Source organism: Zingiber officinale, chromosome 7A (assembly GCF_018446385.1).
Source record: "Zingiber officinale cultivar Zhangliang chromosome 7A, Zo_v1.1, whole genome shotgun sequence".
NCBI lineage: Eukaryota > Viridiplantae > Streptophyta > Magnoliopsida > Zingiberales > Zingiberaceae > Zingiber > Zingiber officinale.
In genome coordinates, this window is record NC_055998.1 from 7,882,423 (window position 1) to 7,898,151 (window position 15,729).

General features: G+C 36.3%; 2 protein-coding genes across 2 annotated transcripts; one reads left to right on the plus strand and one right to left on the minus strand.

The window, feature by feature from the left end:
* Positions 1-2,349: 2,349 nt before the first annotated feature.
* Positions 2,350-5,336, plus strand: LOC122000888 (protein NRT1/ PTR FAMILY 4.5-like). The gene is made up of 5 exons (XM_042555383.1): positions 2,350-2,530; positions 2,671-2,888; positions 3,522-3,962; positions 4,063-4,184; positions 4,264-5,336. Exons 1-5 carry the CDS (start codon positions 2,443-2,445, stop codon positions 5,129-5,131), a joined length of 1,737 nt encoding a protein of 578 aa, XP_042411317.1. The 5' UTR covers positions 2,350-2,442; the 3' UTR covers positions 5,132-5,336.
* A 6,808-nt stretch (positions 5,337-12,144) lies between these two features.
* On the minus strand, positions 12,145-13,386 carry LOC121999901 (probable WRKY transcription factor 62). Its single transcript, XM_042554528.1, has 3 exons — positions 12,969-13,386; positions 12,701-12,808; positions 12,145-12,617 (listed from the first exon to the last, which is right to left on the minus strand). The coding sequence occupies exons 1-3, from the start codon at positions 13,292-13,294 to the stop codon at positions 12,173-12,175; spliced, it is 879 nt and encodes a 292-aa protein (XP_042410462.1). The 5' UTR covers positions 13,295-13,386; the 3' UTR covers positions 12,145-12,172.
* Between the last annotated feature and the right edge of the window lie 2,343 nt (positions 13,387-15,729).

The window sequence follows — 15,729 nt, forward strand, 5'->3', positions numbered from 1 at the left end:
GTGCGTGATCTCCAGTGATACAGCGACATCTTTGTCGATCCAAAGAAGGGAGTTTTGGCCAATTCTCACGACCTCTTTGTCGATCGCCAACTGAGGGAGAGAGGAAGATGGAGGAAGTTGCGACTTGACGAGGGAGGACAAAGAGAAGAGGGGAAAAAAAATCAGGCGATAATTATGGCAAAAAAAAAAATGTTAACCCCGGAATCATAAAAAAAAATCTTACACTTTCAAGGTGTGTTTGGTTTAAGTTATCATGTATAACTTTGGTTATGTGATTACCAAATAATCACATAACCAAGATTATGGGGAATAAAACATAACCAATGTTGTTTGGTTCAACCTAATGTAACAAAAACTTATTTGTTTGAAAGTTTTAATGAATAATCTAATTTAATATTTTACTATATTACTCAGAAGGTGTTTGGCTGAGCTTATAAGCTCTCTAAAATAGCTTAATTATAAGCTGTTTTGGAGCTTATAAGCTCTTCAAATTTGTTTGGTAAAATTTTTTTTGAACAGCTTATAAGCTGTCAAAATAAGTTGTTTTGGAGCTTATAAGCTGTTTTTAAAAAAGTATGGAAAACCCTACTTTTTAAAAAAAGATCTTATTTTAATAATTTTTTCTCTAAAATATCATAAATCCTCATCTTATTCTCCATAAATTTTTATAAGCTTAATATCTTTTTATCTCCGCCGACTTTTCTTCTAACGCTGTGTCATCTTCTCGGCCAATGCCTCTTTCCAACTTTCTCTCCTCCGGTGCAAAAATTCGCCCAAAACCCTCTATTAATAAAAATCTCAAAATCCTCTATTAATAGTATTATACCCTTTTTGGTGATTTTATTAATAAAAAGATCTTATAATACCAAACACATCAATACCTTTAAGTTGATTGTAATAAGTTCATCAAAACACTTTAACAACTTATTTTTAAAATAAGACCTAACAACTTATAAGTTGTACGAGCTTATAAACTATTTTTAATAAATTTAGTCAAACATAGTTATAAAATCAATCATATATATATCTTTTAAACTCTATTTATTTTTCTTTTTCACGTTTTTCTTTATTTTTATATGTTTTTTATTTTTTAAAATTTTTTTATTTCTTTTCAGTTTTTTTATTTTTTTCAATTTTTTAAAGTTTTTTATTTTTTTAAATTTTTATGTTTTCTTTTAAATTTTTTATTTTTTTATATTTTTTTAATGTTTTTTATTATGTTTTATGTTTTTTAAATTTTTTTACGTTTTTTCTATTTTTTTCTATTTTTTTACCTTTTTTATTATTTTTAAATTTTGTTTACGTTTTTGTCTATTTTTAAAATTTCTTAATGTTTTTTTATTTTTTAAAAATTTTTATTTTATTTTTAAAATTTTTTATTTTTGTCTTTACATTTTTTTTTCACTTTTTTGGCTTATTCAAGTGTATTTTAGGTAAAAACAATTCGTTAACCCCAGAATCAAGAAAAACCTTAATTTTTCGAGTTTTTTTTTCGATTTCGGATAGCATGTCCTTTTTGCTAATCTGTCGGGCAAGAAACATTACTCGGGAATCATCGATTATCTAAACCAAATAGGATTTTCGTTGATAACCTTGGATGGATCACCAAGGTTATCAAGGATAACCCTCAACCAAACACACCCTCAAAATTTTTGGATTCCGAGTTGTATTTCCAAATTGTTGATGTGGAAATCGTGTATTATCATAAATCACTCATTACTTAAATCAAACAAGGTTTTGGTTAATAACCTATCAAGGTTATCAATAATCTTGAATCAAACACATCTTATAGTAACTAGAAAATTTCCGTATGAACGGATAGATAAATCAATCCATTCAAAAAAGTGAATATCAATGCCAATTAAAAAAAAGCATACATAAAAATCATAAGAAAGAAACAAAATTGTAGATTGAACATTCGATTCATGGTCGCATTTGATACATTATGGCAAAAGATGAATACGTTCGTCCCCAGCGCCCCCGTCAATTCGTTCCAAGGCCAACACGATGATCGCATTCGATTCATGGTCATATAAAAAGTTGAAAAATAGAGATGCATAAAATTCCTCTCAATGTTAAATTTCGGAGGAGGATCTATTGTCCGTCATCTCCCTATCCCACCAGAACAAGGATGTCACGCTCCGGTAAGCATTGCACAATCATTCAACTGTACTCTCTCCTCTCCTCGCTGAGTATGCAAATAAATAATGCTCCCCGACAGGCTGTCGTCTCCTCTAATGTTTAAGATTTAACTATAATATTTTATTAAGAATTTGTTTCTTAATAAATAGTTGATTTGAGAATGTTGACTATGCATATACTTTTTCGATTTAAGTGACCGGTGGAAAACGGATCGGTCATCCAAGTTGGATGTTAGTGCGCAAATAAATAAGCCTGGAAGCACTGCAGGAATCATTAAGAGTTGTTCAGTCCGCTGGCTCAATGGCTATCCATGGTTTTGTAGATTGGAAAGGAAAGCCTATCAACAAAAAACGACATGGTGGTGCACGAGCTGCCTCCTTCATCTGCAGTAAGTATAATTCTAACTTGTCCTACGGTACAAGTAACTCTTCACATTCATCCTTGTATAAGCTAGAAGAAGAGAAGATATAGTAGAAGCTTTCAGTGAAACTGAATTCATATATACACCTATATTTATGTATATTGCAGCACAAACGCTTTTGCTGAACTTTGCCTTCATCCCGATCTTGTTGAACTTGGTGACTTATTTGCATGGAACCATGAACGAGGATATTGCAAACTCTTCAACCATGGTCAATAACCTTGTTGGCGCAAGCTGTGCCTTCTCTCTCTTGGGAGCCTTCATCTCTGACTCTTACATCACAAGATTTAAGACCATACTCATATTTGGGCCTATTGAATTCATGGTAATTCTACAAGTAAATTTAGGTTTCCTATATACTTCCTTTGTTTATATCACTAGCAAATGCTTATAAAAATATTTATTGCTTTTAAAGCAGTGGTTTAAGTGAGTTATTCAGACTATTTTCTCCTTAAAAATTAAAGATACAATGGCTAGAACACAGTTTTCACAAAAAAAAAAAAATCCTGATTTTTTTGTATTTATCGGATAAATATTGTCAGCAACGCGCATAATATGAGATACTATGATCAAACGTCTTTACGATTAAAAAAGTAATCTCCTAAAGAAATGCGTGTGTTAGGTCACCTTATTTTTAATTGTCTACGAAAGGCTACGCTTAACTGATTGAACTTTAGTTGAGAATTATCTCAGAAGGGTTTAAATATGGAGGTCAGACAAAAATAGTCATTGTTTGGTACCTACTAGAACTAACCAGTTCCATAAAGTAAACACCTCACTCATCTAATAAACACCTGCTACACCCTGATCTGCTAAATTAATGAAATAATTTTGTTGGCTGGTCTCACGCAGTTCAGATGATAATAATAATCAATTTGAATTGTTTTATGCTTTATGTCCAGTCCAAAATGAAAGTGTTTGGTGAATTAAAAACAATTTACATGTTTTTTTATTTCAGGGATATGGATTACTAGCATTGCAAGCACACCTTCCATCACTCCATCCTCCACATTGCAACATCAATGACCCAGGCGAAAATTGCCAGAAAGTCCATGGCTGGAACTCTTTCCTTCTTTACGTGGGCTTGTACATGCTAGCGTTGGGTGATGGTTGTGTCCGTGTTTCATCGCCATCACTGGGAGGGGATCAGTTTGATGGTGAAGATCCGGTTGAAGTAATAGAAAGAACTAGCTTCTTCAATTCTTACGCATTTGGGATCTCACTAGGAGGATTAATAGGGCTAATTTTGCTAGTGTGGATTCAGAATAACAAGGGTTGGGATATTGGGTTTGGCGTTAGTGCTCTTTCGGTTCTCTTATCAGTGCTTGTGGTTGCTAGTGGTTTCCCTTTATATCGCAATCAGATACCGGATGGAAGTCCCATAGCCAGGACGCTACAGGTTAAACACTAACATAAGAGGCATTTTGGTTTTCTAGACATCACTGTTCACCTTTGATCTGAATTCCTTTTGTTGGTTTTACTGACACCTCTTATCATAGGTGTTAGTAGCAGCATTCAGAAAGAGAAATGCGTCACTGCCTGAAAACTCAGAAGACCTCAATAAAAGTCCTCAAAAAGGCACCAATGAAATGGAAGTGCTTTCTCACACACATGGATTCAAGTGAGTGCATTGATACTTTTTAAGATCGTGAGTTTATCAGTGTCTTAGTGATTGGCTAATGTTCTGACAATGTTATCAGGTTCCTTGACAAAGCTGCTATCGTTGGTGAGCATGGGTCTGATAATGGCCCGTGGTCCTTATGCACTGTAACTCAAGTGGAGGAAACAAAAGTTGTCTTGGGAATGATTCCTATCATCATCAGTTCCATCTTGGGTAGCATTCCAAATGGCTTAATCCTAAGTTTTACTGTGCAACAAGGCACGACCATGGACACCAGGCTCGGGAAAATTCGAATCTCGCCTGCAAATCTATTTGTAATCCCACAGTTCTTTCAGACTGTGATGCTCGTAGTCTATGACCGATCCATAGTGCCAATTCTGAGAAGGATGACAGGGTACACAGGCGGTATAACTCACTTGCAACGCGTTGCTATTGGCTTTTTATTTGCAGCATTCGCGACGTGCGCAGCAGCAGTGGTGGAGAACAGAAGGATGAAAATTGTAGAGGAGAACGGGCTTCAAGACATGACGACTGGCGTCCCGATGTCAGTATTCTGGCTCGTCGTGCAGTTCTGTTGCTTGGGTGTCGTTGATGTTACTTCCTTCGTTGGACTGCTGGAATTCTTCAACAGTGAAGCGCCGAGAGGAATGAAATCAATAGGGACAGCTATCTTTTGGTGCGTGTATGGCTTAGCTGCTTTCCTGGGATCTATTACAGTTGAATTGGCAAATAAAGCAAGTAGACATGGTACCAGTGGAAGAGGATGGATAGAGGGGAACAACTTGAATAAGAGTCACCTTGATTATTTCTACTGGCTACTCTGCTTTATGCAAATACTCGCGCTGTTGAATTTTATCTACTGGGCTAGGAGATACGCTTATCGACAGAATTTACATATCCAAGAGGGAAACCTTCAATCCCAATCTAGAGAGATGGCAGCGATATAGTATAGTATAGTATACTATGGTAGATAGATTGCTTGCTAGTCGTGTGTTGAATTCTCTTCAGTTGTTGCAATTATGATAAGAATCCTTGTATCCGGAGTATTATCACCGAGTTTGAATTATTTCATGTGTACAGTAACGAAATCCTCTTCTGCCCTCAGTTGGAAGATTCAAGATTACCCGCGAGCCCAAAAAAGTTCCATTCTAACTCAGCATCAGTAGTACTGCCCCTAATTTTAAAAACCTTAAAAAAAATTTCAAAAGCAATTTAAAATAATTTTAAAGTATTTATTACTTTTCAAAATATTTTTAAAGGTTCTTCGTTCAAGTATAAATATTTTTAAAAATATTTTGTAACTATTATTTAATTATTATTTTGTTAAATGGATCTTTCATAATAGTTTTTAAAATGATTTTTGAAATATTTTTCAATAAAACAGGTCGTTCAAGGGAAAGGTATTTAAATATTTTCTAAGATAATTTTAATCAATTTTCAAAAATAGATCTTTTCTCTTAAGTTGACACTCCTTAATCTAACATTTATGGTTATCAAGGAGCTCTATCTAATTATTTAAGTGACTTAGTGTTAGAATACTTATTTTTAGAAAATATGTAATTTAGAAAAATTATATAAGTTAAGTTTGAGTAATTTGATATTGTTTAAATTAATTAAGTAGTCTTGGAAGATTAATCTAGAATTTAAATTAATTAAATTAAGTTTCAGACTAAACAAAACAATTAGTTATTAATATTTTATTAATTAAGTTAAAGATAAATAAGTTTGAATTATTAAGTTGGATTTAACTGTATTCAGTGAGTTTTATTTTGGATGGATAGTTTTGTTAAAATTAAATTGGATTATTTCTTATCAATATTGAGTATTATTTATGTTTTAATTGTATTACTTATTAATTCTTTAATTCGGTTTTAAGTTTAAGTTAATTAAATTTTAATTGATTTAATTATTAGTTTAATTGAATTTGAAGATTTAACTGTATTCAGTGATTTTAAATGATATTTAAAAGAATTTTGTTAAAAGATTTTTTAAAATAATTTTTAAAAGAGTGTTTGAAAGAATATTTTTTAAAAAACTTTTTTAAATGTTTTTTAAAAGAATTTTTTTAAATGATTTTTTTAAAATAATTTCAATAGAATTTTTAAAATAATTTTTAAATGATTTTTAAAATAATTTTAAAAGAATTTTTTAAATGACTTTTAAAAGAATTTGAAAATAATATTTCAACTAATTTTTTAATATAATTTTTAAACTGATTTTTTTAAGAATGATTTTTAAAAGAATTTTTAAAAGAATTTTTTGAAAGAATTTTTAAAATGATTTTTAAAAGAATTTTAATAGAATTTTTTTAAATGATTTTTAAAAGAATTTTAAAAAATTTTTAAAATGATTTTTTTAATGTAATATGTTAATTAACTTTATGTTTAATTATTGGCAAGAAAGGTGGAATCGTCACCCTAGCGGGCCCCCGGCCCCGGTCCCACAAGATGTCAGAGGGAATAAATCACGGTTAATGCTGGGCAGGATAGGTGACTGGGGGTTGAAGGAATTTTTGGCGCAGCAGTCCAGGGTTTTATCCCCGAGTGCAACTGACAACTTTTGACCCCACGACTTTATGTTTAATTATGTTAGTACTCGCGGTTGTTTTAATGTGGTCAACCAAGTTCAGTTAGGTTCTGTTGTATTTGATCCTTATGTCTAAGTGTGCAGGAGCTTAGGAACATAAGAAGTCGAGCAAAAGACGCAGCTAGTAAGAAGGATGGCATGAGAGAGAGCCGACAGGCTTGGTGCATCCAAGGGAGGAGATGCTGCGAAAGAGTACACCAGTGGACGAGAAGGACGTGTGCGGCGTTCGAGGAATGAGAAGTCGAGGAGGAAGTCTGCTCAAGGAGAAGGCTGGAAGATGGGTTTGAGGGAGCTCAGTTTTGGATGGACGAAATCACCCAAGTAATCGGAGCAGTGGAAGAGCCAATGGAGAGCTGCGGAGCTGCTGGAGGCACCCTCAATGTGGTTGGAGGTGCCTCCCTGTCTTTCTGTAGGAAGGCCCCTTCAACAGAGTTGAAGGGTTGAAGGCGCCTTTAACCACCCATGGAAGGTGCCTTCAACTACCCATGGAAAGTGTCTTCAACCCTTTGAAGGCGTCTTAGACTAGGTAAAATGTAACCGTTAGCAAAGATAAAACTTTATCTTCGCTTGCCTCGCTGGAAGCATCTTCTAGTCTCGGATAAGATTTTTCAGGGGCTATAAAAAGACCCCTGGACTTAGGAAATATTCAATAACTCGAGTATTCATTTCCTAGCTTATTCCTGAATGCTCAAAAAGTGTAAGAGGCTTCGCCACCTTCAACAAAGAAGATTTATAATACTTTCTTTTGCCTTAGATTAACAAACATCTAGGTTGTAACCAAGTAACTCTTTTGCCTCTTTCTTTTTAAAGTTGTTCGTTTAATTTGTTATTATAACTATGCTACTAATTAGAGTTGGAAGTCGAGAAAGGTTTGTAATTATTATACAGACAATTTACCCCCTCTTGTCGACCTTCAAGGGACCAATAAGTGGTATCAGAGCCTAATAACTTCAGAAGGACTAACTGTCGACTGAAGTACAAAGACGATGGTCGAACCCAGCATCTACCCGCTTAAGTTTGAGGGGGAGTTTGCAATATGGAAGAAACGAATGGAGTTAATTTTTAAGACCGATTTTGAATTACTTTTAAAAATAAAATACGGTTTTGAAGCTCCCAAAGACCAACATGAAAATGAAAAGGAGGAATACCAGTAGACCAAAAAAGGACAAACTGACTTCGTAAAAAACGGATGAGTTGAGTTCCACCTGCTGAGTGCACTTCCACCCCAGGAAGTTAGTCGAATCATAACCTATGAATTAGCAAAGGATCTTTAGGAAAAGTTCCTGAAATTATACGAAAAAACATCATAAGAAAAACTTGCAAGACGAGACCTGCTCCAGAACCAAATCAGCAACCTCTGGATGGAAGAAGGTGAAACAGTTGCTCATCTACACGGAAGAATCAAAGAGCTAATCACTAGATTAACAAACCTCGACAAAACGATAACTAATCGGGACACACAAAGATATACTTTAAATGTGTTTCTGAGAACCTTGGAATGGACATCTATAGTAGACTCCTACTATATCTCTAAATACCTCGAGGTAAGTACATTAGAAAGCTTTTTTCCCACTTTTAAATTACAGCAGTCTCGATGTGCAAGACAAAGAAAGGGATCAAGTCAGAACCTAGCAATACAAGCCCAAAAAAGCATACCAGACTTAGACTCATCAATTGACGAAGACGAAGCAACCTTCATGGTAAGAAAATTCACTAAGTTTTTTAAATATAATAAGTTTAAAAAGTCGCAGGACAAGAAGTTTGTTCTGGGAAAATGGAGCACAATTGTCACTTAGAATGGTACATCAAAGATGACTACCTAACACTGAAGAAGAAGGAGAAGAGCAAATGCCCAAGCAAACCAAAGCACAAAATTCTGAAGGCAACATGGGACGATTCATTGAGTCCAAACTGGATGAGTATGCCAAACTAGCATGTTGGTGCAATATCCCCTAGGTCAGGTTGAACAGGTTGACTAAGCTTGAGTTGACTCAAGCTTGAGTCTTGATGTTTGAGTTTCGATGTTTGACAATACATGAAAATTGCAGATGCAATCGTCTGATTGGGGAGATTGTTGATACAATTTTCCTCTTGTCAAGGGATGACCAGTTTGATATGAAGAATAGTCAGGTAGGTCAAGGGTTGATCGGATACTTGACTTGGAAAGACCTAGTGAGTGAAGCTAGGCAGATGAAATTCTTACACCTTACCTCAATTCACAGCCACTATTGATGCTGGAACAAGGCGAGCTGCTGGATGGAGTGGCTGTTGGAACCAAGAACAACCCCACAGAACAGAACCTCACTGCTGGAATCAAACGGATCAAGAAGGAGATCAAGCAGTGGAGATCACGGATCAACCAAACAACCTAACTCACCTTGTTGTCACATTACCGGAACACCATTACTGTGAAGATGAGACGAAGCTTGGAGCTAGGGCACGACATAGTGGATCCAAGCCGGCGATGAAGAGGAAAGATCGAGGCTAGGGCTAGGATCTCCCTTCTTGATCGGAGATCTGTTCACACGAAGCATCGATCCAAAGGGGCAATGCATCGACGATGGATCTAGGGCATGGTTTGGAGAGAGTCTAGAGAAGAAGGATCAAGAATCGGTCACACAAACTCCTCAACAATCAACTGAACATGATGCCTTACCTTCGAGTTCGCAGCTAGGGCACGGATTGGTGGTGGCTATGGTAAGATCGCCGCTGCCACTTGCCGTCAACGATCGGTGCAAGAATCCACCGAAACAGAGATCCCTCGGCCGGATATAGCTTGGACTTCCTCGGCACTGTCGAGCTCTGGTGACTCCACTAGTTTCCGTCGAGCTCCGGTGACGTGCTCCTCCGGCATCGACGTCGAGTCGTCCACGAGAGAGAGAACGAGAGAAAGGGGGAAGAGAGGATTGGGATCGCGATGGGTTCGGGGAAGAAAGAGAAAAGGAAGTATATATATTAAAACATTTCCTCACTTAAGTGGGGTAATCTAAACAGGCTTTTCTCCGAACCACCGATTCATCCCTTCAAACTCGTCGTACGATCTCCGAAAATTTCTCAAAAAAAAATTCTAAAAATTCTGGAAAATTTCGTTAAGGTTATTCGTCCATTTAACCTTATTATTTATTTGTCGTATATTACACGCAGGCATCTTTGACCATTCCTATCCTGCATGTAACTTTGTTAGGTAATAAATCTAAAATTAACTTTATTACCTTTTTGTTTGCTTTTGAGTTATGAGAAGATGATCGCTTCAGTGTCATGCCACCATTGAAGTCATTTATCAGGACGAAGCTTTCCATCTGCATCTTCCATAGTTGAATTCCTCCTTCTTGTATATCTTGTATGGAGATAGTTTGTTGACATTTCGCTCAAGTATTTCTTTGTTCACCATTTTCAACACTGAAAAAGAACTCACGAAGATTCCAAGAATATGTCTTGGGATAAATACTGTGGAAGATAAAGAAAGAAGGGTGGTTCATCAATTTCGAGAAAAAAAATAAAATAGTAAAATAAAAAATTAATAACAAATTTTGTTAGAAGGGATATTTCGCTAATGCTAACTAATGGTGAAAAAATAAAAATAAAAAAATATAAGAATATTTTTTTAATAAAAAATTATATATAATTTTTTATTTTTTTAAAAACCCCTACTCAATTGGTGGTTTCACCAATTCAGAGTGGTCTCGCTCTAATACCACTTGTTGGATCGAGACGTATTTGAGAGGGGGTGAATCACATGGTTTTAAAAAATTTGTTTTTCCTTTTGAAAAATTACATAGCGTAAAACACAGAAATAGAAGAAAAAGACAAGTATGCGAACTCGATCGATTTTACTTGGTTCGGAGTCTTTGGCGACTCCTACTTCAAGACCCAAGTCCCATGGATCTATCAACGAGTAATCCACTAAATATCTCTTCCAGAATCGCCGTAAGAGAGGATCAAGTACAATGGAAGAATAGAAAAAGTGTAACACTTTACACTTTCCTTTATGCAAAAATTAAGTACAATATTAAAAGTTCGATACCTAACACCCTCGAAAATGATCAGATCAAGATCGGTGTTAGACGACTCCTCAACAGTAGTCGGGCATAGCAACATCATAGCAAAGCAGCAGCACAAAGCTGGAGTAGTCGGAACATCAAACGGACACGTAGAAGCTTGTAATAGAAGTGTACTTGAGTTTCTTTGAAGCCTTGGGCAAGACACCTTTTTATTGAGTGTTTAAGGCACATTCCAAGACCAAAACAAATAATAACCTGTAAAGCAGCGTATGTACAATAAAAATAATATTAATTAGTTCATATTTTTCCAAGACTAATAACTAATCAAGGTTTTAGTTTAGGGATCTAAAATGGACCCACGCCTACTGTCCCCTCAATCAGAACACGTCCTCACTGAGTCACTCTCCTCTAGCGACTTACCTCTAGTTATCAAATGTCAAGTTACCTCCTTAACGTCCAATCTGACCCACTAGGTCTTCCTGCCGGAATTACACATCCGGACTTCGTCAATCAAGAATTGCACATCCCGACTAGATTTCCTGCCTGATGTGAGGTCCTCTTAACCCGTCAAGTTAGTCAACCATGCGCACTCGATAACAAGGTTAGATCAACAATATATCTAATTTTAAATCATTTGTCATTTATCAAAACTTAGATTTGATCATTAATGTCAAATGTACCAATAATTATGATATACACTTTCGTCAATTAAAATTATATTATAATAAAATATGGTCAATTACTTCGACACTATTAATAAATGATGGAGCAATACAACACAAAAGACTTTGATAAATTTAAATAGTGGCGTAGTTAAAGAAACTATTTACTTCAAAAATGTTATAGTAAAATTTACTAAATCAAATTTGTGAAGTCATTCGTATAAATTATTTTACTAAATTAAATTATTTTTGTTATAGTAAAATATACTCTATTACTTCTATACTGTGAAGAAGTAATACAATAAAAAATACTTCGATTAAGTCAAGTTATGCAGAAGTAAAATTAAATATTTACTGTACTAGAATACAAAAATTATAAAGTTGTATACATATTTTACTTTGTCAATCAATGTAACTTATGAAGTCATGTATCATCAATCACTTCGGTACTTTTACTGATCTCGATGAAGTAATAGAGCCTTTTTGACTTCAAAAATGGTGTGATTTTGAATCAGTTTTGGACCGATGATAGACTTTCAGTAATTGTGTGGTGAATTAATAAATTAGCTCTTTTACTTCACATGTGTCTACTTCAATAATTATCTACCTATTAAGTAATAGATAATATCTAAAGTCTATTACTAATTTTAACATAGTGTACATACATATCACCTCATTTTTATGAGGTGACTAGACTTGCCCTTTGAGTAATTAACTTGAAAATTAAACTTGCTTCTTGTCATCCTCCTGAAGCATGTATGTTATCCATAACTGCCTCATAAAATGCATCCAATTCAGGTGATATCAGTAATTTCAACACCATCCCATCTGCATCTGCATTTGTTTCATCATATGTTATCACTTCGGAGGTTGAAGGATGCATGATCCCCCCTACAAGTTCGCTTTTAGGAGGAACACAAAGGTCACCTGCATGTTGCTGGTGCTGGACAATATTATTGATGTCGGGAGAGGTATCAAGAAGAGGTAGCGAGTTATTGTTGGGAAGTACCGAATCCAACACAAAGATGGGCAAGCTGATCACTGAAGTACTGCTACAACTGCAGGTGTGCGACATCGCATAAACTACCCGATACTTTGGGGGATACACATTAGTATCTTCTTGTTGCACCGTCTTCCTGGCACGGCAACCTTGTTCTTTGCTATATGTGCATCTGAAGTAGCTCCTGCATGCACATATAGCCACAAGTTAAGAATTAGTACACTACTGAAACTAAAGTATGGTGCGTGTGTGTGTCCATGAGTTAACCTTTGATGTTTGGAGCCTTGGATGGGTTTCTGCCCATATTTCCTCCATTGATGTCCATCTTCATAGGGGATTGATGTAACTATCGAATAAGAATCATCCTGTTTAAACCTGTGCAAAGAAATAATGCAAGGAAAAGGCAAATTAATTAAGATCGCTGATATAGTGATGATATTAAAAAAAAGATTCATATATTTTGGCTTCTATATTTAGAAACTAAGACTAGATTTTAATTTAATCTAATAGATTGAGTACTGCTTCCATATGGTACCTTCTTTTGGTATCTTTAGGGGTCCAGCTTTTATAGCCACCCTCCAGCTTCAGCTGCTTCTTCCTACTCTTCTCGTCGGAGCTCCGACTCCGATCGTTCTTATAGGCGTCGATGTCGAACTGTGACTCTGGAGAGCCGCAAGTCCTGAGCCTGTCCAGGGCGGAAGCGTAGCATCTGATCATCTCACTCATGTGGTCTCTGGCCAACTCCGACCAGCCGCCGGCGTCTGGAAGCAACGGCAGCAGCACGGCCTGAAGCTGGCCCGTCAGCTCCTGAGCTCGACTGATGTCTTGGATCACCGTCCAGTGCTCATCGCCACTGCCCATGTCAATCACTCCTCCTCCAACTCAATCTTTAAGTGGAATTTGAGATCTGGAGCGACTGGAATTTGAGATCCTCCAAGGTCTCAAAATGTTTGTTTATATACAGTGATGGTTGGTTTTGATAGTTGTATTCAATTCAATTGGATATATATTTATATTATCGAATTAATTAATTAATTAAAATGGCATTTTGACCGAAAATAAGTAATTCAATTGGATAAACAGCGCGTAGGCAAAGTTCAATAACGCGGTTGCAGTTAGGACGACACGGGTCGTCTTGTGATAGTTTCATTTTGCCACTCCGATGTTATATATGAAAATAAGAAATTAAATACTTTTATAATATAGAACTAGCTAGCTAGCGTGAATAGACTAAAATTAATCATGATTGAGTATTTGACTTATTTATTAATTTAGTTAAATTGGGATACGATCAAGGGTCAGACGCACGCGCGTACACACCAGAAGCTTCGCTGAATTCTAATCTTTGATCATGATTAGTCAACATCAAATCTAATCAATCCTTAACCATATTTGATTACGACTAAATTAATATCTTATTTTCTCTTTAATTTCCTAAATAGAAAGAAAGAAATCCTAGTGGAGTACGTGCATAAATTATTCTTTTTATCAATATCGATATTAATAAACAATAATTAATCAATACTTAATTTCGTTAATTAGTCTATTCAACAGGCAAGTAGGTGGCAATATGCATGTGTTGTCAGGCTGATTGATTTCTCCGTTCCTTTTATATAATATTAAAGTTGGTCAAAAGCCGCGTGAGCTAAATTCTATAAATAAATTAAAAAATGGATTAAATTTATTATTGCAACTTGTTCCGTATATGTGCACGTACATGAAATGTTTTCTAAACGAATAGGGCGCAAATAAAAATTAATTAAGATATATGGATATTTACAGTCCAGTATTTGGGTAAACTTAACAGACGCGTAAAAGAAATCGAATATTCAAAGATAACTCAAGGTAGCAATAGTTGTCATATCGGTTAAATTTTCAGCTATAACTAGGAATTTAAATTCATTATTAGTATTAAAATCGATTTAGTTTTATTATTTTTATTATCTTGTGATGAAAGCTACAAAATAATGAAACTAGATTGAAAGACTGACAGTATATAACTCATTAGGTGACGCATGCAGATTAGAACATTCACTAATATATAAGTGTTATACCCTCCAAATATAGTTACAAATAAATATAGATGGGTGTTAGAACATTCATATATTAATAGGGTTCAACTCTTTAAGCATTATTAATGAACGAATTTTATATAAAATAAATTAAAATAAAAATAAATAAATTTTAGACATAAGGAATAAAGATGCCCGGATTTTATAATGATCCGGTGGTAGGGTGAGGCCCGCCCGATAGAGGGTCAAGGTGGTCAACACCCCGGGAGTTCGTCCAATCAGGCGACCTTTCCTTGCCGATCGGCGCAAGGAATACCCGATCCGGCACTACGACAGCTCGATCAAATACCGAGCTTCTGACACTCAAAAAGCTCAAGCATAGAAGGACGAAGGCCGAGCGACCGTCCCGCTCAGTTGAACAGTGGGCACAGCCCCGACCAAGCAAGCACGACTCCCTCGCTCGGTAGGACGGAGCCGAGGCAGCGGACCGTTGGCTGAGCGGACTCCCCCGCTCGGCCCGGCCATGATGTCACCCAAACGGCAGATTGGCCGAGCGACTCTCCCGCTCGACCCAATAACGGACAAAAGGAGCAATTGGCGATGTCTTCCTAGAGACCAATGTCACCAACAGGCGGCATGGTTAGCGGCATGGTCAGACGGAGAATTGTACGGTGGAAGCTTCCACTGTCAAGTCAGGGATATGCTCGGGTTGTTACGGTATGACATCAGACACGCTTTTCCGACACATCCTTTCCAGATATATTTTGAGGAGCGCGCATGCCTTGGGAAGCTTGCACGCGCCTCCCGGGAGCCCTATATAAGGACCCCTAGGCATAGACGGAGGTATGTTCACGACTACGGTAGTCACAGTTACGCTGCTGCTCTTTTCTCTTCTCTACTTCACTCGATTGCCGCCGGTGATTGACTTGAGCGTCGGAGGGTCATCGCCGAGGAACCCCTCCCTGGCTCAGCACTAATGACTTGTGGTTGCAGGCTTAGCTCGTTGGAGGTCCACGTTATCTTCAGTCTACATCCAGTCAATGTGAGCGTCATCTCTCCAATGTCTATCGACTCAACTCTCGGACAGAATCACATAATATGATATATTATCTTCTTAAGTTAGTCTTCTTAAGTTAGTAAAAGATTACTGTGCTCATCCCTAACGCTCCTAATATAATATCTCTTTAAAGAAAAAAAGATAGATTCGCTACCTTAACGACCCCCCTAATATCGACGCCACAGATATGAAGAGAGGTAATGATATGTGTACCACAAGCGCATGCT